This window comes from Oncorhynchus mykiss, chromosome 6, assembly GCF_013265735.2.
Source record: "Oncorhynchus mykiss isolate Arlee chromosome 6, USDA_OmykA_1.1, whole genome shotgun sequence".
NCBI lineage: Eukaryota > Metazoa > Chordata > Actinopteri > Salmoniformes > Salmonidae > Oncorhynchus > Oncorhynchus mykiss.
The window spans coordinates 16916938-16942413 of NC_048570.1; the positions used below are offsets into that span (position 1 = coordinate 16916938).

The 25476-nt window shown below is 41.8% G+C and overlaps 1 protein-coding gene across 1 annotated transcript in view; it reads left to right on the forward strand.

Annotated features, from left to right (window-relative positions):
* fibcd1 (fibrinogen C domain containing 1) overlaps positions 1 to 25476 on the forward strand; it is a 119442-nt gene that overhangs the window by 70192 nt on the left and 23774 nt on the right. The window contains exon 6 of the mRNA XM_036979470.1: positions 5379 to 5475. Coding sequence (XP_036835365.1) covers positions 5379 to 5475 — 97 coding nt within the window. The remainder of the gene's footprint in view (positions 1 to 5378; positions 5476 to 25476) is intronic.

The window sequence follows — 25476 nt, forward strand, 5'->3', positions numbered from 1 at the left end:
CTGTTTCATTACATTGGTGTAAGAAGTGATCGGACCTTGCATCCACGACAGTGCGTGTGCTTGGCATGTGAGCGCGTTCCTATAAGACGTTGAGTCACAAGATAGCGCGAGGACGCACTCTTTGAAAGGAGGGAGTAATGCAACGACCCTGGGTTTATAAGCACGGATATCGACTCTGCCGCTCGAGCATACTTTTGCGGCACAGTCGATAGCGTGCTGGATTTCGGGCTAGAAGGTTGAGGGTTCGAGACCTGCTCCCTGCCTGTTTCATTACACTATGTTAGTATGGGTATTCGAACACAGCTCAGGTTTGTATGCGGCATTATTAACTCAATGATATACTGTATATTGTTTTTTTTACGTTGTTTAAAACTGATATGTGACACGTATTAATGCCAAAATAACATGCAAAACAGACAAGCCCCCCCACCAAAAAATATGGGGCTCAAAACAGCCCTGAATGACGGGTTGCCACTGGTAACAGTAGTGGTATTAGTAGTCGTAGCAGTAGTAGTAGTCTAAGTAACAGTAGTTGTGTTAGTAATAGGCATGGTAGCAGTATTCTTTGTAACAGTAGTTGTATTAATTGTAGTAGCAGTACTCTTAGTAACAGTAGTTGTGTTAGTAATAGGCATAGTAGCAGTAGTCTTAGTAACAGTAGTTGTGTTAGTAGTAGGCGTTGTATTAGTAGTTGTAGTAGCAGTACTCTTAGTAACAGTAGTTGTGTTAGTAATAGACATAGTAGCAGTAGTCTTAGTAACAATAGTATTAGTAGTAGGCATAGTAGCAGTAGTCTTAGTAACAGTAGTTGTGTTAGTAATAGACATAGTAGCAGTAGTCTTAGTAACAGTAGTTGTATTAGTAGTAGGGATAGTAGCAGTAGTAGTAGTAGCAGTATTCTTTGTAACAGTAGTTGTATTAATAGTAATAGTAGCAATAGTAGTAGCAGTAGTCTATTAGTAGTAGTCATAGTATCAGTTGTCTTAGTAACAGCAGTTTATTAGTAAAAGGCATAATAGTAGTAGTCTTAGTAACAGTAGTTGTATTAGTAGTAGTAGCCTTATTCTTAGTATCAGTAGTATTAGTAGTAGGCATAGTAGCAGTAGTCTTAGTAACAGTAGTTGTATTAGTAATAGGCATAGTAGCAGTAGTCATAGTATCAGTTGTCTTAGTAACAGTAGTATTAGTAGTAGGCATAGTATCAGTTGTCTTAGTAACAGCAGTTTATTAGTAAAAGGCATAATAGTAGTAGTCTTAGTAACAATAGTTGTATTAGTAATAGGCATAGTTGCAGTAGTCGTATCAGTAGTCTTAGTAACAGTAGTTGTAGTATTAGCAGTCGTAGTAGTATTAGCAGTCGTTTAGGTCAGTGCAGCAGCTTCAGGAGAACGGCTAAGTCCACTGTCTCAGTTGATTGACAGCTCTGGGGGAGTACAGTACGTTATCAAATCCTCACCTCGGCGCCGTGTGGTGTCTAATATTCCCTGCCAGATTGACAAGAAGAGGGCATGTTTGTTGGCATTGTAAAGGCCTCTCCTTTTACAAACCAGAAGATTGGCATGCTATTCTACTCTGCCAGTATTGGCTGCTCCAAGAGTCTTCCTGGGAATATTCCAATGACATGATTTGATTCTTGTGTTTTTGCACTGTGTGGTTTTGTTTGAGAAGTATGAATTCAGGCTTTCAAAAGCTGAGCCAGCTGAGCCCTACAACACACCAAGTACACACCGCAGAAACTCAAGCCACAGACTTTCTAATGTCTCATGCTGGTGCATTAGGGTAATATGAAACTAGCTTTTAATAATAGTGCCGAGATTTGTGCCAAGGAGAAATATTATGTTTTGAGACATAATAAAAGGATGACAGAACAAAACAATATCTATCAGATGCGATTGTAATTTTTTTGTTTTATAAACTTTTATGCAGTATTTTCCTCCGAGTTGAATGAAACATATTCCTAAAGTGATTCATCTGGAACTTCTTATGTTATGAAAATCAACAAAGTGACATTCCATCATGACTTAAATATTCACCATCATTCTCAGGTCCCCTTTAATCTCTCCTAAAGTACACTGTATCTCTCATCTTTTTCCAAATACAAACGTTTTGTAAGTGATTAGGAGTAGCCTAGTCCTATACTGTATGTACTGTAGCCAGCTCTTCCATCGTTGCCCAACATCATTTCTATTTACCTATGTATACCCAGAACATTAGTAGGCATGTTTTGAGAACGTTAAAATGGCAAGCTTTCCCAGAACTTTTGAGGTTTCCATGGATGTTCCCATGACATGACTATGACGTTATCTCTATGAACATACATACGGATAACACATTCCAGAAACCATTGTTGCATGTCCTTCTACTAATGTTTATTCAATTAAGTTTTCATTTTAAAAATATTAATGGGATGTTGTCATTAGCTGGAAACCTAATTGGGCACGCAATGGAACGCTGTATAACTTTGTTGGAATGCTCTCTGTTTGCTGGGATGATGGGCCTACTAGACCATAGGAAAGTTACATTTGAATCCACAAGAGATTATCCACCACTGCCTCATGTCCATGGCAGCTCTACCATCCCAACATGCTGTTAATGAAGAGCTAAACTATGGGAGTCTGGAGTTCTCAACACATTCTGAGCAGAGCAGACCACACAAACACACCAGACAGATTGAGAGCGACGACTGGTGATGGAATCAGTAGCCCTTTCTATGGCAAACGTCTAGTCATATTTCAGTCTTCCGTAATGTATATCAAGTGTAATATTGGGATGCAAATTCAAAATGTAATACATTTTAACTCTACATCTGACATGGTACAGGTGTCTTCTTTTTTTAAGCCCATAACCATGTGTGTGAGGTGTATACATTTGTTTCAAATTAGATTTGTTTGACTACAAAGAAACACTCCGTGTGACCCTGATTCAGCCCACTGCAGTAAAAGGTTAAGCTCTTCTCACATACACAGGACACATTGTTCAAGTGATTATGTGAACTAATACCATATTGTGGAATGTGTAAGAAGACCATGCCTCTTCCGATGCTGTGCCTGTCAGACAAAGTGTGTCATCTCTTTTTCTCCAAGATGCTGTCATCTAGCATGGCGCTTTACTGTGAATGACTGAATGACTGCTCTGTATTGGGGGCTGGCAAAGAGATTCATTGGAACAGGTGAAATTGCTTTCGGGACTCACTCTTTACGGCGAGGCACAACAAACAGACACATCAGAGACAGGGGAGGGAGCGAGGAGTACACCCGCCCCTTTGTAATTTATGACACAATAACATATTTCTTTTTAGTGTTTACCCAGCATGTGGGGCTTTCGAGTCAGCGCTTTTCTCAGCAACGTTATTACAAGTGCCCCGTAGCTATACCCATCAATCATCCCCCAATTTCCCATCTCTCTATCTCTCCCAACGCCCAGGACTGTGTCAGCCAGCCTGATGTGCCAGCCCGGTTTCTTTATGCCGTCTGAACACCCCTTCATTTGAAGCCAGCATCAGGCCCTCTGATGGGAATATTCATATCCCAGCTCATCAAATATTTATTAAAACATGAGAATTTGCCTTTATTTTAATCACCTGGTTTACACAAGGTGCCGTGGTGATTGGGACAGATTAAGCATTGAGAGGTGGCTAGTTGAGCATTTCCACAGATTAGAGTGAATAAGTCAAATGTATTGGGTTTCGTGGTGGGTTGGAGCGGGGGTAGGAGGAGAGAACAGATATATTCTCAGTGAGGCCTCTACATATTAATTTTGAATGTAGCCCGAAGCACCTGCCCAGAATGTTGGCATCCTTTATTGAGAGAATTAGGGTGTTTTCACAGATCTCATGACCAAGGTCAGCGCTCTTCAAAGTGTGCATGCTGCTACATGATTAAACACATCAAATGACATTGACCTAGCCATTAGCGCATTGAGCCAGTAACCAAAAGGTTGCTGGTTCAAAGAGCCGACAAGGTGAAAAACCTGTCGATGTGCCCTTGAGCAAGGCACTTAACCCTAATTTGCTATAGGGGCACTGTACTACTATGCCTGACCCTGTAAAACAACATATTTCACTGCACCTATCATACTGCTATGGCTGACCCTGTAGAACAACACATTTCACTGCACCTATCATACTGCTATGACTGACCCTGTAAAACAACACATTTCACTGCACCTATCGTACTACTATGACTGACCCTGTAACACAACACATTTCACTGCACCTATCATACTACTATGGCTGACCCTGTAAAACAACACATTTCACTGCACCTATCCTGTGTACGGTATGTGACAGTAAAACATATGAATATTAAGAGGAATAGATGTATAGTTAGTCATTAGGCGCCACATGCTTTAAAAGAGCCTTACCTTTAGTAACATTGATTACTTGAGCTTCTCCAATGGATCACTGATGACTGGGCTAGAGATGGGAATGCTATGAGGAATTTTTAGCAAAGTACTCGGAGGAATAACGCTCCGACTGTATCACTATCATAATTACATTTCACATGGACGGGTCCTCTGTCACAACGTATTTGTTTTTCAGTCAACGTGTGTGTGGCCTCTCTCCTGGCTGTGGCTCCTGGGGTTGGTGGTGTGGAACATGTGAGAGAGAGAGGGGGGGGGCTCATTTACATTGATGGCGACCCTTGCCTCCGCTGGCATTTTCATCGGCCATTGATCCAGTGCCTGACTGATTAATCGTCTATAAAGGGATCAGGAGTCAATTAGTGTCTCAAGCTCACTTCTAATTCCAGCCATGCATCAGCATCCTAGCAGCCTTACCAGGGACCACACAGTTTACACAGACTTTCTGGAGCTATTCACATTGTCAGGCATCCCAATATTGTGCCGTTTGAATGTTAAAATGTTTGTTTTCTCTTGATTTCAAAAGGACCGTTGCATACCAACGACAAAGACCAACCTCTCAGAGGAAAGAGCATTGTTTTATGTTTGCTATGGGTTTTCGTAGCTTTCAGCATTTTTAAGAAAGCAAAATGAATTAAAGGATGATCGGAAACTTGTGACAGATGGTGTTTTGGTCTTGTTTCTAATGCCAATCGAGCACAGTGTCTGAGACATTTAGGAGAAAGATATGTTGACATGATATGGCATTTCCAATGGTATTTTCACTAAATGGGGCTGGCAAACCAACCATTCAAATTCATATTCCCTAGGCACCCAACAGAAGAAAACAGACTGAAACAGGTAGGGACTACTTGAGCTCGTCCAATAAGATAATTTTCTGTTTCAATTTCATATGGTGTACACTAATTATTACAACCCTGGATTAGGTTGCATTTGGGCATTCGTATTCACACAACAATATCCTGAAATGTTGTCATGGTAATAATATGGGGTGTTTCTTATGTTCTTCCTCCCAGGTCATTCAGCGCAGAGAGGACGGCGCAGTGAACTTCTTCCGAGCATGGGACGCATACCGCGACGGCTTCGGCAAGATCACAGGGGAGCACTGGCTTGGTGAGCACTGATAAACAGGACCAGTACCATGTATGACTCCCTCCATTGGTTCGATAACGCTTCACGTTCTTGTCACATTTCCAAAGTCTGCCCATGAAGAAAGGAGAACATTTTATTTAGGTGTGTAATACCAAAACCTCTTCCACACACTAGAACAACAATTTCAAGCAGACAAGACAGCTGAATCAAATTAACACCTACACAGAAGCTACACTGGGTTGTTGTGAAAACAGTAGGTATTTTACCTGTAACACCAGAAGCGTAGAAGCACAGAGTTATACTAAGCAGCTCCATCCTCTCAGGTTTCATTCATGAGTAGGAGTGTCTCACGCTCTGTAGAAGTTACACATCTGGTGTAGCAAACAACTTGGTCTTTTGCTTTAGCTGAGGATCTACAGGGAAGCCCAAAGGGACCAGCTGAGAGCAATTGCATGTTTGTGTGTGTGCGTGTGTGTGTGTGTGTGAAGATATAAAGAAGTTGAGTAGCTCTTTTCCTTGTGGCATTTAATACTGGGTGTTGCTACCTCACCAAAAAGAAATCTGCATACGGTGTTTATATGTTTCATTTCTCAAGTTGCCTCTTTGGGACACTGACGCTTCAGGGGCATAATTGAGTTTGTTTCCTCTTGTACATTCCACCTATCAGGCTCCGGTCAAAAGTAGTGCACTATATAGTGAATAAGGGTGCCATTTGGGGATTGGACACGGTGAGGCCCCCCGTTTGGCCCCAGCTCGTCCTCACTGTTTCTCCTCTTTGTGGCCTGAAGTATGTGAATACAAGATTGTGTAGGTGGAGTGTAGTGTGTGCTTGCATGGGTGCTTGTGTGTTTTTTGTTTGCCCTCAGTGAGTGAACCGGAGGCCTAATTCAGGGTTGGAGGATTGGAAATGACAGGCCTGCCACAAAGCATCAGCATGTCCAGATTGAATTCTCCAAGAGAGGAACAGGAAAGAGGAAAATTGCTGCCCACCACATGTTCTGAAAGTTATTTTACCTACAGGCACAGCAGAGCACTCTTTATGTACTGTGGGAAGCATCGAGGAGGAGGGGTTCAACAGACATGACAAATGTAAAACTTGATCAATATCGTAACTTTTGAGAGCATTCACTTTACGGGCACCATCTGTTTTGATCCAGGGTTTCAGTATGGGACCTGTCAGTAAATTGTACATAGATCCCATCCCTTGGATAAAGCTTGTCCCTTATCCAAATGCCTGAGAAGACTGTGGTCACCTCCACTTGGAAGATGATCCCACCTACCACACAGACACACACACACACACACACACACACACACACACACACACACACACTCACTCACTCACTCACTCACTCACTCACTCACTCACTCACTCACTCACTCACTCACTCACTCACTCACTCTCACTCTCACTCTCACACTCACTCTCACACTCACTCTCACACTCACTCTCACACACACACTTAACACATTATGTTGCTAAATCAAAAATATAATAAGTTTAAGTTAGCTGACTTATTACTGATGTTATCCAAATAACTGTTTATGGTCGTAGCAATATGATCCTGCAGATTCATTTCAGGAAAATACAAATTTGTCTTGCAGCATAAGAATTTGCCTGAAATATGAAACTATGTGTTATTTTGATATTGTGGAGATATGAATATTAATATTTGTATTTTTAAGTCATCAAAGGGTATGTTTGAAAATGCAATTCCATATTTTTATTTGGTAAAGCATTAGCATATTCAGTCAAAACCAACCTAGCAGAGGACTTCAGATAAGCAATCTCTTTTATCGGTCATTTTCAAATAAGGAATTTAAATTGGTGATCAAAAACTTAATACGAATATTCTCCTATAAAACTCAGAACGTTTACTGAGCATGCCAATATATGACCAGTGCCAACACATAGAGACACAAGCATGTAGACACAAACGTTAAGCTCCAGTTCCAGTGGTCTGCAAGGGTAGGAGGGATTATTGAAGATCAAGTGGGGGGGACCTGACACAACTGCCATGACGTGATTATGACAGTCATAACATAACAACACGACACCTAACATAACTGCAGTCATTTTACCTGCCTGGCCTGTCAGCACATATTACATTCTTCTCTCCCAGTAATTCATTAATGACATGGGCCATGCCTGCCAATGCCTCCTGGCGTATTGATCACAGTCTGCATAATAATGCCTTGTTGCTCATTAAGCACTGCATGCTGGAGAATGAGGGCCAGAGAGTGTGCTGCTAGCGATACAATCTCATCACTCTGCTCGTTTAGAAGAACACAGGTCCCAGGGACAGGCAGGGACCAAATTTCCACGAATGTCTTCATACTGAAAAATAACAGTCCATTAGAAGGTGTTTTAAGCACCTCTATTGTTAATGTATGAAGTGACATATTTCGATGAACTGGGTAGGCTACTGTTCTTGACCCAAATGTCTTTTGGGGATATGTTTTTTTGCCATAATACTCTATTTCAGCTATAGCAACTGATTAAAATGAGAAACTGTGAGGTGAGATTTTGGTCTAACAAGTGCCTTGCACCGATGAGATGAATGCATAATTAATTTGACTGCATACTTTTTGCATTAACTTAAGAAGAGGTGAGTTGCGCGCCCAGGCTCTGCGTGGGACTCTGTGGCAGGCCGGGTGCAGTGGGCGCTAACCAAGGTTGCCAGGTGCACGGTGTTTCCTCCGACACATTGGTGCGGCTGGCTTCCGGGATGCTGTGTTAAGAAGCAGTGCGGCTTGGTTGGGTTGTGTATCAGAGGACGCATGACTTTCAACCTTCGTCTCTCCCGAGCCCGTACGGGAGTTGTAGCGATGAGACCAGATAGTAGCTACTAAACATTTGGATACCACGAAATTGGGGAGAAAACGGGGTAAAATTCAAAAAAAAAAAAGAAGAGGTGAGTAAATAAGGATAGCCGGTTAAGTTTTCACATCCGCATGGGGTTTTCTTCCACCAATTTGAATTGCCATGATGTGGAGTATAAGGTCTGTTTTGGACTGGAATTCAAATAACTTTTTCACACTACTGAGCTAAGCCTAGCCGAGCTGTGCTGTGCTGTGCCGAGCTGTGCTGTGCTGTGCTGAGCTGTGCTGTGCTGTGCCGAGCTGTGCTGTGCTGTGCTGTGCTGGCCAGGTAGCCACACTAGTTGCTGGAACTGGCTGCACAGCCACCACAGTTGCTGGAAAGGACAATGTGAAAAGAAAGCTTTGATAGCCTGAGGAACTAACAAAAAAGGGAGGGACTTACGTTCAGTAAGACACACTCATTTTCGTTTTCTGTTGCAAAACGTTTTAAAATGTTTTCCGTTGCGTGCCGTATTGAACATGACCCAGGCTAGGGAAAACAGGCTAGTGGGATGTGGCCATGACAGGTTGTCTTGTCAGGCCATTGCCCCTGTTTCACCTAATGGAATGCTGTCTCTGAAACTTCTTAATCCTTCTACAAACTCCCTGGTTTCTTTCTTTCTCGCTCACTTGTACTCTTTGTTTTCATATTAGAGTTCAATTGATTTCAATAAGCTTAGATAAGCAATTTCATAAGCCTTGGTGCATGATTCAGTCACCTTGCATCTCTTCCCATTAGAATTTGAACAACTGCACAGAGAGTAGGATATGGAGTCTTTGCAGAATAGCTCTTCTCATACCACACTATGCAGCCCACTTTTTTTTACTAATGGACCCATTATAAACCACTGAACTCTGATGGGAAATGTGATAACAAGACTTTCTGCTGTTGATCATTACTTACATAATTCCTTTCTCTCAGGACTAACTGCTATTGTGGTAGTAATTTTTCTTTGTTTAAGCTAGCTGTTGTACTGTAGCTAGGTTTTTTAAATTGCCTAGATGATTTGTTGTCATCTTAAATATGCACATTTCAAATATGTGTCAAATACGAAAACACATATAGTATAAATAGACTCTATTTCACAGCTAAGCGTTCTGCCATTCATGTAGGTCTAAGCCCTTAGATCGGAATATCTCCTAAGTGAACATATGGAATTGTTTTAAGGTAGTCATACAATTTATCATTTAACCATTTGATTTGGAATTTTAGGAGCCCTGTAGGTCTAAAAAATAATTTATAACAAAATGATTTGATAAAATATTGAATTTGTTCTTTAGTGCTACAGCCCATAGAAACACATTGAATAACAATTGTGGCAAAACAGTCAAAAATAAATCATAAGGACTAAGGTTTTGAAGTGTCTGTCCTATGTCTAAGAGATACTGTATATATATAAAGAATGACCCATGTTTGGTCACATTATTCGTGACACTTTTTACCAGACAGACGCTGGGAGACGAGAAGCAAGCACAGAGAGTGAATATTTAATAAATAACGGACATGAAACAAAACAAGGACAGTGTCTGGACAAGGGGAACAAAACGACATTAATGCAGACACGGGGAAGAAACTGAGGAAGTGACAGATATAGGGGAGGCAGTCAATAAGATAATAGAGTCCAGGTGAGTCCCATGAAGCACAGATGTCCGCAATGATGGTGACAGTTGCACCATTTTTACAGCCCGGTATTGGGTTACCTTCAGATGACTGTGTGATTTGTAGTACAAAACAACCGACACTTGTGTTTGTGAGTCTCCCCTTTCGATATTGGTGACATAGTAGTTTGTAGCTCAAATGTTTCGGTCTGAATAGTTGGTTTTGTGAGAAGACCTCTTCACAATTAGGACGTCTGCGCCAGCAAGTTCAGTTGAGAGCCGTAAAGCTTGTGGATGTTTTAGAGCGAAACAATTTTCTTGTCTGCATCTTCTCATGTGTAGAAAAAGACCGCTTTCACAAACTTTATATTGGCGGAAAGAGGGGATTGAGCTGCAGCCACTACAAGAAATGGCAAGTACTAGCAGAAACACACAGGGAGCTATTCAATATTCAAAATTACATCAACATGTGACGCACTGGTGCATCAATCGACTGTGGGGTTAATGGAGGAATTAGCTTTGGGACATTATTTGATGCATGATCTATAGTTCTTTGCACAGAGAGTGTTTTTTAATGAAAGCCTCTCCAACATTATCCAGGAAGAATCAGGAATTCCCCAGGGCAGCTGTCTAGGCCCCTTACTTTTTTTCAATCTTCATGAGTAAAGCCAGTGTGTCTATGTATGCGGATGACTCAACACTATACACATCAGCTACTACAGTGACTGAAATGACTTCAACACTTAACAAAGAGCTGCAGTTTGTTTCAAAATGGTTGGCAAGGAATAAGGTACTCCTAAATATTTCAAAAACTAAAAGCATTGTATTTGGGACCAGTCATTCACTGAACCCCAAACCTCAACTAAATCTTGTAATGAATAATGTGGAAATTGAGCAAGTTGAGGTGACTAAACTGCTTGGAGTAACCCTGGATTGTAAACTGTCAGATTGATACAACAGTAGCTAAGATGGGGAGAATTCTGTCCATAATAAAGCGCGTCTCTGCCTTCTTAACAGTATTATCAACATGGCAGGTCCTACAGGCCTTAGTTTTGTCACACCTGGACTACTGTTCAGTCTTGTGATCAAAGAGGGACTCAGGAAAATTGCAATTGACTCAGAATAGGGCAGCACGGCTGGTCCTTAAATGTACATGGGGAGCTAACATTAAAAATATGCATGTCAATCTCTCCTGGCTCAAAGTGGAGGAGAGATTGACTTCATCACTACTTGTATTTTTGATAGGTATTGACATGTTGAATGCACCGAGCTGTCTTTTGAACTACTGGCAAAAAACAGCTCAGATATCCCACAAGACATGCCACCAAAGGTCTCTTCACATTCCCCAAGTCAAGAACAGACTATGGGAGGCACGCCCCCCATAGTCTGTTCTTGACTTGGGGGCTGTGAAGGGGACTGTGAAGAGTTCTCTGGTGGCATGAAGTCAACCTCTCGTCTCTCATGATTACATGGAACTCTATTCCACATCAAGTAACTCATGCAAGCAGTAAAATTAGATTTTAAAAACAGATAAAAATACACCTTATGGAACAGCGGAGACTGTGATGACACACAAACACAGGCACAGACACATGCATACACACACACAATAACTGAACGCACTCACTTAATGTGTTGTGAAATCTGTTGTGAAGGTATCGTAACATTTTTTAAATTGTATAACTGCCTTCATTTTGCTGAACCCCAGGAGCAGCTGCTGTCTTGGCAGGAACTAATGGGGATCCATAATAAATAAAAACACAAATAGATGAGAAACATATCTACAGTATATTGACAATACTATCAACATATTCATTGAACATTGTATTGTAAAATTAAATTGCAGTTGAAGATTTACCAAACTAGTAGAAATATTTGTTATGTTAGTGTGTATACTGTAGCCTTGTCCCGCTCCAGGCCTCACAGTGGTCATTATGGAGTGCTATTGCTCAGCGAGCTGCAGGCATTATCTCTCTCACAGCTCCACTCTTCCTACTCTCTCTGGGTTTAAACACATTGACCCCTCAAAACACACACACACACACTGCACTGACTCCATGCACGCACACTGGACTCTACCCACACACTCACACATACTTACACTAGATACGCCCACACACACATAACCATAACATGCGCACACATGTATACTGACTACACACACACACTCACACCAGTGGAGGCTGCTGAGGGGAGAACGGCTCATAATAATGGCCGGAACGAAGCTAATGGAATGGAATGAAACACCTGGAAACCATGTGTTTGATGTATTTGATAACATTCCACTGATTCCGCTCCAGTCATTACCACGAGCCTGTTCTCCCCAATTAAGGAGCCACCAACCTCCTGTGACTCACACACACACACACTTTCACACTCATCACATATGCTGCTACTGCTCATTATCTATCCTGTTGCCTAGTCACTTTACCCCTACCTATATGTACATAGCTACCTCAATTACTTTGTACCCCTGCATATCGACTCGGTACTGGCATTTCCTGTATATAGTCATGTTATTTTTACTCTGTATTGTAATTGTTTATTCACTGTGTATTTATTCCTTTTGTCACTATTTTATTTTATTGTATTATTATTTTTTATCTTTAACTCTGCATTGTTGAAAAAGGACCCATAAGTAAACATTTCACTGTTAGTCTGCACCTAATCTTTACGAAGAATATGACAAATACATTTTGATTTGATTTGATTTGACACAACAGCCCTTCCGTTACAGTCTTTCCATTCAGTTGATTAATTGATTAGTAGTTGATTGATTATTAGTTGATTAATTGAAATAATTGAAATACTGCTGACAAACTAATGGTCACAGAATGTCTGTTTTATTCTGTGTGTGAGTGCCTCGGAGTGTTATGCAGTATGTGTGTAGTTGGATTACTATTGTTTACTTAAAGTGATGAGATGGGCTGGATCAATCACGTTTGATGTCCTGTGTTTTTATAGCGTTGTTTGTGCAGACATGGCAAATGCCTAAACCGGCGCTCCCTTTGGATCTGACAGATGAGTTGTATCCATTGGTCAGCAACCAGATTCAGCCAGGTATTCACTGGTGAAGTTTTTCTCTTGATGTGTCCGTTGTAAATTGATATTTAGTCCCTTCAAAGTACATACAGCTCTTGCAAGTAAATGATAAGGCGTTCACAGCCGCTGCAAAGTTATCCTCAATATATTGAATAATGTAAGCTACAGTTCTGTTTTTAGTCTGATATGTGTATGCCCTATATTGCAGACCCTCCCTGAGTCCCTAATCTTATATAGTCATAAAGTAAATCGCTATAAACAACTCTGGATGGCGGAGAAGGAGAAAGATAAAGAGAATGTAAAACATTGTATTCCATTTTTCTAGAATAATATCTCACAATAGCATATAAGCTATGAGCAGGGGTCACCAACAGTGAATATATTGTTGTAATTGCTAAATTATCTTGACCATAATGTACAGTGGGGCAAAAAAGTATTTAGTCAGCCACCAATTGTGCAAGTTCTCCCACTTAAAAAGATGAGAGGTCTGTAATTTTCATCATAGGTACAATTCAACTATGACAGACAAAATCAGAAGAAAAGAAATCCAGAAAATCACATTGTAGGACTTTTTATGAATTTATGTGCAAATTATGGTGGAAAATAAGTATTTTGTTAATAACAAAAGTTTATCTCAATACTTTGTTATATACCCTTTGTTGGCAATGACAAGAGGTCAAACGTTTTCTGTAAGTCTTCACAAGGTTTTCACACACTGTTGCTGGTATTTTGGCCCATTCCTCCATGCAGATCTCCTCTAGAGCGGTGATGTTTTGGGGCTGTTGCTGGGCAACACGGACTTTCAACTCCCTCCAAATATTTTCTATGGGGTTGAGATCTGGAGACTGGCTAGGCCACTCCAGGACCTTGAAATGCTTCTTACGAAGCCACTCCGGTTTGGGATCATCGTCATGCTGAAAGACCCAGCCACGTTTCATTTTCAATGCCCTTGCTGATGGAAGGAGGTTTTCACTCAAAATCTCACGATACATGGCCCCATTCATTCTTTCCTTTACACGGATCAGCCGTCCTGGTCCCTTTGCAGAAAAACAGCCCCAAAGCATGATGTTTCCACCCCCATGCTTCATAGTAGATATGGTGTTCTTTGGATGCAACTCAGCATTCTTTGTCCTCCAAACACAACGAGTTGAGTTTTTACCAAAAAGTTATATTTTGGTTTCATCTGACCATATTACATTCTCCCAATCTTCTTCTGGATCATCCAAATGCTCTCTAGCAAACTTCAGATGGGCCTGGACATGTACTGGCTTAAGCAGGGGGACACGTCTGGCACTGCAGGATTTGAGTCCCTGGCAGCGTAGTGTGTTACTGATGGTAGGCTTTGTTACTTTGGTCCCAGCTCTCTGCAGGTCATTCACTAGGTCCCCCTGTGTGGTTCTGGGATTTTTGCTCACTGTTCTTGTGATCATTTTGACCCCATCTTGCGTGGAGCCCCAGATCGAGGGAGATTATCAGTGGTCTTGTATGTCTTCCATTTCCTAATAATTGCTCCCACAGTTGATTTCTTCAAACCAAGCTGCTTACCTATTGCAGATTCAGTCTTCCCAGCCTGGTGCAGGTCTACAATTTTGTTTCTGGTGTCCTTTGACAGCTCTTTGGTCTTGGCCATAGTGGAGTTTGGAGTGTGACTGTTTGAGGTTGTAGACAGGTGTCTTTTATACTGATAACAAGTTCAAACAGGTGCCATTAATACAGGTAACAAGTGGAGGCCTCTTAAAGAAGAAGATACAGGTCTGTGAGAGCCAGAAGTCTTGCTTGTTTGTAGGTGACCAAATACTAATTTTCCACCATAATTTGCAAATAAATTCATAAAAAATCCTACAATGTGATTTTCTGGATTATTTTTCTCATTTTGTCTGTCATAGTTGAAGTGTACCTATGATGAAAATTACAGGCCTCTTTCATCTTTTTAAGTGGGAGAACTTGCACAATTGTTGGCTGACTAAATACTTTTTTGCCCCACTGTATGTACCTACAAATACCTAGGTGTCTGGTTAGACTGTAAACTCTCCTTCCAGACCCACATTAAGCATCTCCAATCCAAAATTAAATCTAGAATCAGCTTCCTATTTCGCAACAAAGTCTCCTTCAATCATGCTGCCAAACGTACCCTCGTAAAACAGACTATCCTACCGATCCTTGACTTCGGCAGGGCAGCGATCCTTGACTTCTACTCAGCAAATTGGATGTAGTCTATCACAGTACCATCCGTTTCGTCACCAAAGCCCCATATACAACCCACCACTATCACCTGTATGCTCTCGTTGGCTGGCCCTCACTACATATTCATCGCCAAACCCACTGGCTCCAGGTCATCTATAAGTCTTTGCTAGGCAAAGCCCCGCCTTATCTCAGCTCACTGGTCACCATAGCAACATTCACCCGTAGCACGCGCTCCAGCAGATATATTTCACTGGTCATCCCCAAAGCCAACACTTCCTTTGGCCGCCTTTCCTTCCAGTTCTCTGCTGCCAATGACTGGAACGAATTGCAAAAATCACTGAAGCTTTAACTTTAAGCATCAGCTGTCAGAGCAGCTTACTGTACCTGTACACATCCAATCTGTAAATAGCACACCCAATGACCTCATTTCCATATTGCTATTTATCCTCTTGCTCTTTTGCACCCCAGTATCACTACTTGCACATCATCATCTGCACATCTATCACTCCAGTGTTAATGCTAAATTGTAATTATTTCACCTCTATGGCCTATTTATTGCCTTACTCATCTACATTTGCACACACTGTACATTGATTTTTCTATTGTGTTATTGACTGTATGTTTGTTTATGTGTAACTCTGTGTTGTTGTTTCTGTCGCACTGCTTTGCTTTATCTTGGCCAGTTCGCAGTTGGAAATGAGAACTTGTTCTCAACTGGCCGACCTGGTTAAATAAAGGTGGAATAGATCAAATAAAATAAAATTAATTGTATTGAGCTCCATGTCAAAAGATAGTGTAAATGGTCTGAGACATTCTCATAATGGTATATCTGTCAGCAAAATACTAGTGTGATTCCTGATCACACAACAAGTTTTGATCTTCGCCTCTAGATTATTCTAATTATAGGTCTTTCTAAATCCCTCTCCTGTAGCACTCCTTCATCTCTGACTACTTGTCAAATAACACCATAGAGTGAAGGCCTGTGAATTGATGAATGGTCTCTAATACGGTTCCAATCAGCCTTTTTCCCCACAATGTACAAGTTCCCACTCCCAGTGTCTCCTACGTTGGATGGAATAAGTCCATGAATTGTACTGAATTTTATAGAGATGAGCCACCATGACGTCAGCTATTCCCTGTTGTGTCGTTTGCCAACATAATCACAGAGTCGTGTGGACCATTCTCCCGCCATGTTAAATAAAACATTATTTGGCTCAGCATTGTTAACCTCTATGGGATATGTGGGACGCGTCCCACCTGGCCAAAAGCCGGGGAAAATGCAGAGCGCCAAATTCAAATAAATTACTATAAAAATCATACTTTCATTAAATCACACATGCAAGATAGCAAATTAAAGCTACACTTGTTGTGAATCCAGCCAACATGTCAGATTTCAAAAAGGCTTTTCGGCGAAAGCAAACGATGCTATTATCTGAGGATAGCACCTCCGTAAACAAAAGAGAGAAACCATGTTTCAACACTGCAGGTGTGACACAAAACGCAAAAATAATAATATAATTCATGCCTTACCTTTGACAAGCTTTTTTTGTTGGCACGCCAATATGTCCCATAAACATCACAAATGGTCCTTTTGTTCGATTAATTCCGTCGATATTTATCCAAAATGTCCATTTATTTGGCGCGTTTGATCCAGAAAAACACCGGTTCCATCTTGCACAACGTGACTACAAAATATCTCAAAAGTTACTTGTAGACTTTGCCAAAACATTTCAAACTACTTTTGTAATACAGCTTTAGGTATTTTTTAACGTAAATAATCGCTAAAATTGAAGATGGGATGATCTGTGTTTAATACAGGAAGAAAACAAACTGTAGCTAACTTTCTGGTCACACACCTTTATCTAACAGTACACTTCAAGTGACCCTCGTTCAAGATGGCCATACTTCTTCATTACACAAAGGAATAACCTCAACCAATTTCTAAAGACTGTTGACATCCAGTGGAAGGGATATGAATTGTAAGAAGGTCCCTTAGAAATCTGGATACCCAATGAAAAACCATTGAAAAGAGAGTGATCTCCCCCAAAAAAATCTGAATGGTTTGTCCTCGGGGTTTCGCCCGCTAAATAAGTTATGTTATACTCACAGACATGATTCAAACAGTTTTAGAAACTTCAGAGTGTTTTCTATCCAAATCTAATAAAATAATTTGCATATCTTATCTTCTGGGGATGAGTAGCAGGCAGTTGAATTTGGGCATGCATTTTCATCCCGACGTGAAAATACTGCCCCCTGTCACCAAGAAGTTAATAATGTGTTTCGTTAATCGCTTTTGTGGTTGTCTTAGACTAACTACTTATCTAACTCTGCGAGAAACTCTCTGCTTGTTCCACTGTCCAGAAATGGACTGAAATAAATTAGAAACACCAGTGTTATTTTGGCCAATCCATTTTGCATAAAATGGATATGCTATCATACCATTAAGCCTTTTTATCAATCCAATCCATGCCTCTGCAATTTGCAGCCAACTTGTGTTCAACTGAGGTGAATTCCAAGTCGGGGAAATGAGATGAACAGAGCTACAAGCAGATACCCTAACTATTTTCCCTTGACTAATCTTGGTCACTTACCATATGATGTTTCCTCTGTATCTCAACTTGAATATTCATTGTTTGGATTGTTTTGAATTAAATGCATTTTGTACTTTCAAAGGTAGATTTTTTTTTACTCCGTCTGTGTGAGCTTGTTGATGCGGTTGAGAACTCGCCAACAGTAATTTTTCCTTTTAGTTTCATCTGAGAGGTGTAATGGCTAATGATGAGAGAGAGATGATGCCTGACTAGCCGAGGATGTCACGCCCTGATCTGTTTCACATGTCCTTGTGCTTGTCTTCACCCCCCTCCAGGTGTTCCCCATCTTCCCCATTTTTCCCTGGGTACTTATACCTGTGTTTTCTGTCTGTCTGTGCGAGTTTGTTTTGTTCCTCAAACCCACCAGCGGGTTTCCCATTGCTCCTGCCTTGTCTATTTTCTAGTTTTCCCGGGTTTGTCCTTTCTGCCTGCCCTAACCCTGTGCCTGCATGCCATCCAGTACCTTTGCCTGCCCGTGTTCAAATGAATACACTTTTGTTACTTCGACATTGTCTGCACCTGGGTCTTACCTTCAAATGTGTTAGAGGAGGCAAAATCAAGTCAATGCCCTGGAAGATAAGATGTTGATGCTCCTGAGGGTGAATTTAGCTTGATTGTATTCCTGAATTTCTCTTGACGCGACAGTATCATATAGCCAGTACAGAAGTTCAGGGGAGTCATTTGTCATTCACGCGTAGGCATAGATATGTGGGTAAACCATGCGTGGGATCATTTCCATGCAAAGTGTGAGATTTATCAATACGAGCGCAGTGGTGTAAAGTACTTAAGTAAATATACTTTAAAGTACTAAAGTATTTTTGGGGGATATCTGTACTTTACTATTTATATTTTTGACTACTTTTACTTCACTACATTCCTTAAGAAATGTGTACTTTTTACTCCATACATTTTCCTTGACACCCAAAAGTACTCGTTACATTTTGAATGCTTAGCAGGACAGGAAAATAGTCAAATTCACGCACTTATCAACCGAACATCCTTTGTCATCCCTACTGCCTCTGATCTGGTGGACTCACTTTTACACACATGCTTCTTTTGTAAATGATGTCTGAATGTTGGAGTGTGTCCGTGGCCTTCCGTAAATAAATTTAAAAAACAAGAAAATGGTGCCATCCGGGCCTCCCGGGTGGCACAGTGGTCTAGGGCACTGCATCGCAGTGCTAGCTGTGCCACCAGAGACCCTGGGTTCGAGCCCAGGCTCTGTCGCACCCGGCCGCGACCTGGAGGTCCATGGGGCGACGCACAATTTTACTTTTGATACTTAAGTATATTTTAAACCAATTACTTTTAGACTTTTACTCAAGTAGTATTTTTCTGGGTGACTTTAACTTTTGCTTGAATCATTTTCTATTAAGGTATCTTTACTTTTACTCAAGTATGAGGGTACTTTTTCCACCACTGTATGAGTGTTTGCTTGAGAGTGTGTGTAAATTTACACACGGTCATGACCATGCGTATACACAGTGCCAAGTGGTGGAATAAGGGAACTGCTTGTCAACGTAGAATGGGGAAAATACAAAACATGAAGATCATTTGCTCTTCCATGACATAGACTGACCAAGTGAATCCAGGTGAAAGCTATGATCCCTTATTGATGTCACTTGTTACACCGAACAAAAATGTAAACGCAAAATTCAACAATTTCAACGATTTTACTGAGTTACAGTTCATATGAAGAAATCAGTCAATGTAAATAAATTCATTAGGCCCTGAGAATACAGATACAACAAAATACTGTTGGTCACAGATACCTTTAAAAAAAATGGGCCTCACAATGGGCCTCAGGGCCTCATCACGATATTTCTGTGTATTCAAATAGCCGTCAGTAAAATGCAATTGTGTTCATTGTCTATAGTTTATGCCTGCCCATACCATAACCCCACCACCAGCCTTCTGTTATTTATATAAAGTGTATTATTGGGATGCAAACTCAAAATGTAATACATTTCAACTGTATATCTGACATGGTAAAGGTGTCTTATTTTTTAAAGACCATAACCATGTTTGTGAGGTGTATACTTTTGTTTCAAAGTAGATTTGTTTAAGAATACCAAGAGACACTCTGTGTGACCCTGATTTAGTACACTGCAGTAGACGTTTGTGTCAAGAACTGCAAAGCTGCTGGGATTTTCATGATTTTCATGCTAACCAAAGGACATCCAGCCAACTTGACCCAACTGTGGGAAGCACTGGAGTCAACATGGGCCAGCATCCCTGTGGAACGCTTTTGACACCTCATAAAGTCCATGTCGTTCTGGGGGCAAAAGGGGAGAGGGGTGCAACTCAATATTAGGAAGCTGTTCCTAATGTTTGGTATATTCAGTGTATATGTTGAAAATGTCTGAAATTGTGAGAGTAATAATTCAATAATTATTGTGAATTCATGCAACATGCCGATTGGCATCTCACAGCCCTCGATGAGCCAATGTTTTGGATGCAAACATCAGCAAAACAAACTGTGTGTGTATGACACTTGAAGGAGTTTGATAAATCACACTTTTTCTATGCTTCTGAACATTCCGTTCGTAAGTATTATTTTTGAATGGTTTCTACTCAATATTGATAAATAAGGCCCCAGGATTTCATCGCTATAATAGACGTTCTGATTGTACAGAAGAGCCTATAGCTGTGTGTTAGAGCGAACAGATTTGAGCATCCAATCGTGTTAATCTAGAGACATGTAAATATACTGATGGAGAATTTATCATCTTTGAATTAATTATACTGTCTCTTAGGCTGTGTCCACACTTGACACTTACATGCGACTTCTGCTATCAGAATACGAAGATCGCATTGAAAAGACAGGTCTAGACACATAAAAGTCGCATTGTGAGGAGGTGGTCAGGGACTCATTGTGTGTAGATTTATCCTCAGTCTGGACGTAATCAGGCTACCAAAAGCGCATACAGTGGGAGACGTGGTCAGTACTCCGCCCACAAAACTCAACAATGTTTTGTTTGGCTAGGATTATGCTAACCCGTTTGCAGTCCGTTTCGCTTTGCATGCCAGCTAGCTGGCTGTTAGCTACAGTAGTTAGCTACTGCCATCAAGTTGTGGTTGTGTTGTTGTCATATTTAGCCTATTCCACCATTTGTAGAATGCGCACTTGCATTTGAATATAGCGCAGTGAAAATTAATCTGGACACATTTAAATGTAAGTATAGACGCATGATGTGTTCAGAATTCAAAATCGGAACTCCATGATCAGAATACAAAAACTTGCATTAACTGTCAAGTCTAGACACAGCCTTATAGTCTCTCCCCATCGTAATTGTACAAGCTTCATTAGCTCAGCTTTCGCAAAGAACTGCATTTTATTTTTAATTGAATAATTGCTATTTCATAAGCCTGTAGGTTAAACAATGACAGAGGTTAGCTGGATATTGGGCGGTCTCCCCTGGGAGTGTTCCCCCCAGAATTGCTGAATCCAGGAGGACGCTTCTCATGGAGAAGAATGTCAAAGACAAAACAAAAGCTGCATCAAGCCTAATTAAATCTTCACCCTTATTTGCATAGAACTGCGCTAAAGGCGGAGAACGGCTTTGCCAAATCAACTCTGCACAGAGACCTGAGCCTCCTCAATGCAGACGTGCTGGAAATGAGTGAAATCAATACCGATGCAGTGGTGTGCCTGTCTACGGTGCCGAAGCCACAGGCAAAACAAGATATTTAAAGTAGGGGGACGTAGGGAGGGCCCCAGGTGTCATGGTGGGATGATTAATTTAGAGCAGAACTAAGAGGCTCCATGTCACCCTTTCTGACAGGTGTTCAAAGAACCCCTAACCTAGACCTGCAACTCTCAGGGTCGGCGCAGACGGCTGTGTGATGTACTCTATGAAGTCAGCCTCCTCTACCTCTCACCTCTCTCTATGCCTTTATCTGACAGGGGAGGGAGAACACCCGCGCTAGATGTGTTACCAAGAACAAGCACTACTGAAAAGTAAAATCCTGCTGTTGCACAGATGGAAGAGTGTATTCTTAATAATTGGTGGCCAGGAATGTTGCTTCCTAAGGGAAAGGTAGTGTAGTCATGATCATAACCAGGTGGCGAGATTCATGTTTCCTCCTGGCACAATAAAAAAAAGAGCTGGTTAATAAATGCATCAAATGTGGCCAATCTCCTATACATACAATAATTACTCACCTTAAATAGTTACGCAAATATAATTTTTTATTAGACCAATTTTACAGTTTCTTCATAGTTACATGTAAGCCACACAATTTAAACTTACTTTGAAATGTATACAACTACCTCATCAACTTTACTTGGCGTATTTGTCACTAAAGTGATAATTCCCATCAGCATCTTACGGGTGCAAAGACTAACTAATAATCTTTTACAGTTGAAGTCGGAAGTTTGCATACACTTAGGTTGGAGTCATTAAAACTTGTTTTTCAACCACTCCACAAATTTCTTGTTAACAAACTATAGTTTTGGCAAGTTGGTTAGGACATCTACTTTGTGCATGACACAAGTCATTTTTTCCAACAATTGTTTACAGACAGATTATGTCACTTATAATTCACTGTATCACAATTCCAGTGGGTCAGAAGTTTACATACACTAAGTTAACTGTGCCTTTAAACAGCTTTTTAAAAATCCAGAAAATGATGTCTTGGCTTTAGAAGCTTCTGATAGGCTACTTGACATCATTTGAGTCGATTGGAGGTGTACCTGTGGATGTATTTCAAGGCCTACCTTCAAACTCAGTGCCTCTGCTTGACATCATGGAAAAATCAAAAGAAATCATCCAAGCCCTCAGCAAAAAAAATTGTAGACCTCCACAAGTCTGGTTCATCCTTGGGAGCAATTTCCAAACGCCTGAAGATTCCACGTTCATCTGTACAAACAATAGTACGCAAGTATTAACACCATGGGACCACGCAGCCGTCATACCACTCAGGAAGGAGACGCTTTCTGTCTCCTAGAGATGAACGTACTTTGGTGCGAAAAGTGCAAATCAATCCAAGAACAACAGCAAAGGACCTTGTGAAGATGCTGGAGGAAACAGGTACAAAAAGTATCTATATCCACAGTAAAATGAATCCTATATCGACATAACCTGAAAGGCCGCTCAGCAAGGAAGAAGCCACTGCTCCAAAACCGCCGTAAAAAAGCCAGACTACGGTTTGCAACTGCACATGGGGACAAACATCATACTTTTTGGAGAAATGTCCTCTGGTCTGATGAAACAAAAATAGACCATAATGTTTGGCCAAAATGACCATCGTTATGTTTGGAGGAAAAAGGGGGAGTCGCAAGCCGAAGAACACCATCCCAACCGTGAAGCACGGGGGTGGCAGCATCATGTTGTGGGAGTGCTTTGCAGCAGGATATACTTGTGCACTTCAGAAAATAGATGGCATCATGAGGGAGGAAATTCTGTGGATATTTTGAAGCAACAAGACAGCAGTCAGGAAGTTAAAGCTTGGTCGCAAATGGGTCTTCCAAATGGACAATGACCCCAAGCATACTTCCAAAGTTGTGGCAAAATGGCTTAAGGACAACAAAGTCAAGGTACTAGAGTGGCCATCACAAAGCCCTGACCTCAATCCTATAGAAAATTTGTGGGCAGAACTGAAAAAGCTTGTGCGAGCAAGAGGCCTACAAACCTGACTCAGTTACACCAGCTCTGTCAGGAGGAATGGGACAAAATTCACCCAACTTATTGTGGGACGCTTGTGGAAGACATCCCGAAAAGTTTGACCCAAGTCAAACAATTTAAAGGCAATGCTACCAAATACTAATTGAGTGTTTGTAAACTTCTGACCCCACTGGGAATGTGATGAAATAAATAAAAGCTGAAATAAGTCATTCTCTCTACTATTATTCTGACATTTCACATTCTTAAAATAAATGGATGATCCTAACTGACCTAAAACAGGGAATTGTTACTAGGATTAAATGTCAGGAATTGTGAAACTGAGTTTAAATGTATTTGGCTATGGTGTATGTAAACTTCCGACTTCAACTGTATGTGTCAAAGTCATTAACAAAAACGATTTAAGGCATTACCAATTACTGATTAAAGATGCAGTCCGGGTTCTTAAGCGCAACAAATTCGTAACATATTGTGCGAATCGGATTCGTAACATAAAGTGTAATTGTCAAGCGTAGATGAAATAGGTGGCAGGGAAGTCAGGCGCAGGAGAGTCAAATTGAGTGTAAAATGGAGTCTTTTAATAAAGTCCACGGAGTATGCTCCATAACACTAAATGTACATAAACATGGGTACAAGGACCCGACGCACACCTATACAACAATCACACTACACTGACAATAAAACAATCTCTGACAAAGACATGAGGGGAAACAGAGGGTTAAATACACAAAAGGTAATGAATGGGATTGAAAACAGGTGTATGGGAAGACAAGACAAAACCAATGGAAAATGAAAAAAGGATCAATGATGGCTAGAAGACCGGTGACGTCGAACGCCGAGCACCGCCCGAACAAGGAGAGGCAACGACTTCGGCAGCAGTCGTGACAGTACCCCCCCCCCTGACGCGCGGCTCCAGCTGCGCGTCGACACCGGCCTCGGGGACGACCCGGAAGGCGAGGTGCAGGGCGATCCGGATGGAGACGGTGGAATTCTGATAACATGGAAGGATCTAACACGTCCTCCACCGGAACCCAGCATCTCTCCTCCGGCCCGTACCCCTCCCAGTCCACGAGGTACTGAAGGCCCCTCGCACGACGTCTCGAATCCAAAATGGATCGAACAGAGTACGCCGGAACCCCCTCGATGTCTAGAGGAGGCGGAGGAACATTACGCACTTCAGCCTCCTGGAGCGGGCCAGCCACCATCGGCCTGAGGAGAGACACATGGAACGAGGGGTTAATACGGTAATGAGTGGGTAGTTGTAACCTATAACATACCTCGTTCACTCTCCTCAGGACTTTAAACGGCCCCACAAACCGCGGACCCAGCTTCCGGCAGAGAAGGCGAAGGGGCAGGTTTCGGGTCGAGAGCCAGACCCTGTCCCCTGGTGCGAACACTGGGGCCTCACTGCGGCGACGGTCTGCGCCAATTTTCTGGCGCCTTATGGCACGCTGAAGGTGGACGTGGGCTGCCTCCCAGGTCTCCTCAGCATGCCGAAACCAATTGTCCACCGCAGGGGCCTCGGTCTGGCTCTGATGCCAAGGAGCCAGAACCGGCTGATACCCTAATACACATTGAAAGGGAGTAAGGTTAGTGGAGGAGTGACGTAGCGAGTTCTGAGCCATCTCTGCCCAGGGCACGAACTTCGCCCACTCCCCCGGCCGATCCTGGCAATAAGACCGCAGAAACCTACCCACATCCTGGTTAACTCTCTCCACCTGCCCATTACTCTCGGGGTGAAAACCTGAGGTAAGACTAACCGAGATCCCCAGACGCTCCATGAACGCCTTCCAGACCCTTGATGTGAACTGGGGACCCCGATCAGACACTATATCCTCAGGCACCCCATAGTGCCGGAAAACGTGTGTAAACAGGGCCTCTGCAGTTTGTAAGGCCGTAGGGAGACCGGGCAAAGGGAGGAGACGACAGGACTTAGAAAACCGATCCACAACGACCAGGATCGTGGTGTAACCCTGTGAAGGTGGAAGATCGGTCAAAAAATCCACCGACAGGTGTGACCACGGCCGTTGAGGAACGGGTAGAGGTTGTAGCTTACCTCTGGGCAGGTGTCTAGGAGCCTTGCACTGGGCGCACACCGAGCAGGAAGAAACATAAATCCT